Source organism: Myotis lucifugus, unplaced genomic scaffold (assembly GCF_000147115.1).
Source record: "Myotis lucifugus unplaced genomic scaffold, Myoluc2.0 scaffold_3, whole genome shotgun sequence".
Classification (NCBI taxonomy): Eukaryota; Metazoa; Chordata; class Mammalia; order Chiroptera; family Vespertilionidae; genus Myotis; species Myotis lucifugus.
The window spans coordinates 17,869,823-17,873,412 of NW_005871051.1; the positions used below are offsets into that span (position 1 = coordinate 17,869,823).

General features: G+C 55.7%; 1 protein-coding gene across 6 annotated transcripts in view; it reads left to right on the forward strand.

The window, feature by feature from the left end:
* The first annotated feature begins 152 nt into the window (after positions 1-152).
* RUFY4 (RUN and FYVE domain containing 4) overlaps positions 153-3,590 on the forward strand; it is a 31,213-nt gene continuing 27,775 nt past the window's right edge. For 3 of the 6 annotated variants that reach the window (XM_023761159.1, XM_023761140.1, XM_023761163.1), the window contains exons 1-4: positions 153-1,040; positions 1,654-1,770; positions 2,414-2,564; positions 2,683-2,786. In XM_023761159.1, the coding sequence (XP_023616927.1) occupies positions 2,519-2,564; positions 2,683-2,786 (150 nt within the window). In that variant the 5' untranslated portion in view covers positions 153-1,040; positions 1,654-1,770; positions 2,414-2,518. The remainder of the gene's footprint in view (positions 1,041-1,653; positions 1,771-2,413; positions 2,565-2,682; positions 2,787-3,590) is intronic. The other 3 variants (XM_023761144.1, XM_014462590.2, XM_006082501.3) reach the window with 3 other exon arrangements.

The window sequence follows — 3,590 nt, forward strand, 5'->3', positions numbered from 1 at the left end:
GGGCGGACGAGGGGCGGTGACACGGGCGCCGGGAGCAGCCAGTGACAGAGGGAGACCCGAGGGCGGGGACGCGGGGAGGGGCGGTGGCAGGGTCCCGGGGGCTGGGGCGCGGGCGCGCTGAGTACTGGAAGGCGAGAAAAGATAGCGACGGAAGAGGCAGGAAGCAGATAAGGAGAGATAATGAGGGGGAGACAGGGACGCGGGGGACAGGAAGAGGGGGACAGAGCCTCTACACCGGGCGACCGGGTCCAGGAGGGGAGAGACAGGCGGGAGTGGCGCAGGAGAGCAGGCCAGGCGCGCGCCAGGGCTCTGGAGAGCTTCCTGGGGTTTGTGAACAATATCCTCCCGGGTGCCTGCTCCCCTGTTCTCTGCCCCCAGCGCTAGCCCTTGGGTCACCCCAGCCTAGAAAAGCGAGGACCAGGCGGTGGGAAGACCTGAGCTCAAGGAGGCAGAGCACATCCAGGGTGGAAGGGCCACAGCCCACCTGGGCAGCGCACCTGGCCCATTCCTGGAGACAGCACCTCACCAGGGGTCACTTCCCTCCTTTTAGCGCTGAGTACCAGGACTGGAAGGATGGGGGCCCCGTCGGAGACAGAGGTAGGGAGCAGGAGAGACAGGTGATGGGGCTCTTGCCTTCCCCTCCCCACCTGCATCACACTCCAACCAAGTGGCCGTAAAAAACTGGCAGAGTAACAGCGGGGACGGCATCCCAGCCTCTTTGCGCCACCTGGTGGTGATGAGGAAGAAAGACAAAGCAAGTGGCCGTGACGAGAAGGGAAGGAAACTTGAAGGGCAGCAGTTGCCGCTCCCCACCCCTGGATGAGTCCGTGTTTGGCCAGCTAATCATCCCCATTTCCACTTCTCCCCGTAGTCTTCTGCTCCTCCCCCTCGGAGCAGGGTTTCCCCTCGAGTGCTGGCGTGGGCCTGAGTCACCCTCCCAAGCAGCAAACTCTGAGAGCTGTAGAGGAACTAGAGTCACAAGTGGCAGGCTCAGGCTGCAGCGCCCGCTCTCCGTGCCTCCACCAGCCAGGCCTTCCCAGGTGAGTACAGATAGCCTCCGGGGTCTGGGGGAGGCTGGAGGAGGGAAATGATGCCAGGAGGGAGAAGCTGAGGAATCTTGATGGGTATGAGGGACAGGACAAGATGCATATAAGTGTTCATGGATTTATAATCAGTCTGGTCTGGAAGGGACTTCAGAGACCCTAAATCCAAACCCCTGGTCTACATATGGGGAAACTGAGGCCCAAGAAAGGTGTGTGATGTGCCCAAGGTCACAGTGAATTCCAGGGCCTGGATGGAGACCCATGTCCCTTGACTCCCAGTTCAGTGTTCCGTGAACGCCATCCCCCACCCACCCTCCCTCCTTACTCTCCTTTTCCCCATCCTCTCCTCTCCACTGTGCCTCACTGCTTCTTCACTCTCAGCCACCCCAAAATTCCAGCAACCAACCACAGCTCTGGAGGCAACACCCCTGGGTTTCCTACCCCATGCCCAGTCTTTGCTCCAGGCTCTCAGAATAAGCCCACTGGCCCTCAGGGACCACAATATTCCTCCCTGAGCTCCAGGACCCACTGGGGGCAGGGGGGCAAGCTGAGATTTAACTGGGAAAGAGCAGCAGGATTAAAACCAGGTGTCCTGCTCCCCACACCCCAGTCCCAGCTCTCAGGCCTTGCCTTACTTCTGCCTCCCTCTCCTCAAAGAACGCATATTTTCCGCTCAGCTGGGGCTCAGGAAAGGATGAGAATGTGTCTCAAGGATGATGACTCTCTGGTAAGGCTCCCCATGGGAAGAGGGGTGATGGTCCCTCAGCCCAGCATCCACATGGCATGAGCACTAACAGGCTCACTCACATCAAGTCAGGGCTGGGAGCACGGGCCCTGGGGGCACACAGACCTGAGTTCAAATTCTATTTTCACAACTTAGCGCTTTGTGGCATTGGGTAAAAGACTTACCCTCTCTGAGCCCCCTTTTCACCTTGTCTAAAATGGAGTTGATAACCTGCTAGGATTATTGTGGGGACTGAGTGAGACAAAGATGTCAGGCACCAGGAACTGCTCCGTAAGTGGGGGCCATGCCATCACCTTCCCACATGGGCCTACAAGAAAGAGCTGGGGTTTTATTCTGCCAGTTAACTCACTGTGACCCTAGAGCAGTGATGGCGAACCTTTTGAGCTTGGCGTGTCAGCATTTTGAAAAACCCTAACTTAACTCTGGTGCCGTGTCACATATAGAAATTTGTTGATATTTGCAACCATAGTAAAACAAAGATTAATATTTTTGATATTTATTTTATATATTTAAATGCCATTTAACAAAGAAAAATCAACCAAAAAAATGAGTTCGCATGTTACCTCTGACACGCGTGTCATAGCTTCGCCATCACTGCCCTAGAGCCATCCCATTCCTTCTCTAGGCTGATTCTTCCTTCGTGTAAGGAGAGGATCAAACAGCCAAACCCAGAGGCTCCTTCCGGGGTGAACGTCCAGAGCCACAGGAATCATATCATTTTCAAATATTCATGGCAGAAGAGGGGGCTGCCCTCAAGGTCACCAGGGACCTGAAAGGTGAGTGAGTCCCGAAAGATTTTCCGGGACTGAACTGAGGGAGAAGTGAGGGGTCTTGGGAGCCTCTCCCTCAGAGACCTCACTCCCCGATGTCTGATGTCCACCATCCTCCTCACAGCTGCTGTCTCTGCCATCCTCCAGGGCTACGGGGGTGGGCATCGGGTGACAGACGCCAGCGCTGAGCTGCACGGACTCTGTGGCTGCCTGGAGCGGCTGCTGCAGGTGGGGCCCTGCCCTGTCCTCCCCTCGGGTCTCCTCCCTTCCTCTCTCTCCAGGCTCAGATAACCAGGAGGGCTTTCCCAGAAACTGAGGGAGGAGCCACCCTTCCTTGTCCCCCTCAGTCATCAAGACCTTCCTGACATCTAACCTCACTCATGTAGCCTGGGAGGGGTGGGGGGGCAGGGCTGGGGCAGGGCGGGGCTGGGGGCAACCACCCTGCTCTGAAGACTACAGTGTCAGAGGCACAGATGTCCTAGAGCTGGCCCTCCTTGCTGCTGGTTAGAGCCCCAGTCATCACTATCACTAGCTTTTACTGAGCATGTACTATGTGCCAGGCTAAGCCTTTACGTGCCCACCTTATGCAATTCTCATTCTAACCCCCTGAAGTGATTCATGACCTGCCCATCCCCCACATCACACCCTTCCTACTTATCCGACTATGTGTGTGTGTACGTGTGTGGCGTGGGGGCGGGTATGGGTGTGAGTGCGTGAGGTTTGTGTATATGTGATATGGGTATGTGTGAGTCTCCTGCCAGCCTGCCCTCTATCTGCTGCCCGCCAGGAGCAAGCTGCTTGACCTCTCTTGAGATCTCAGTGTTCCCATTCATTCATTCCAGAAATGCTGAGCACTCACTATGCGCCAGACCTGTTCTAAGTCCAGGGGAGACCGCAATGAACAAACTGACCTCATGGGCTTTTTATCTTGGAAGGGGAGACAGAAAATGAACAAACTGACAAAGTAAAAATATATACTGTTAGATAGTACTGACTGCAAAGGAGGAAAAAATAAAGCAGAAAAGGGAATAG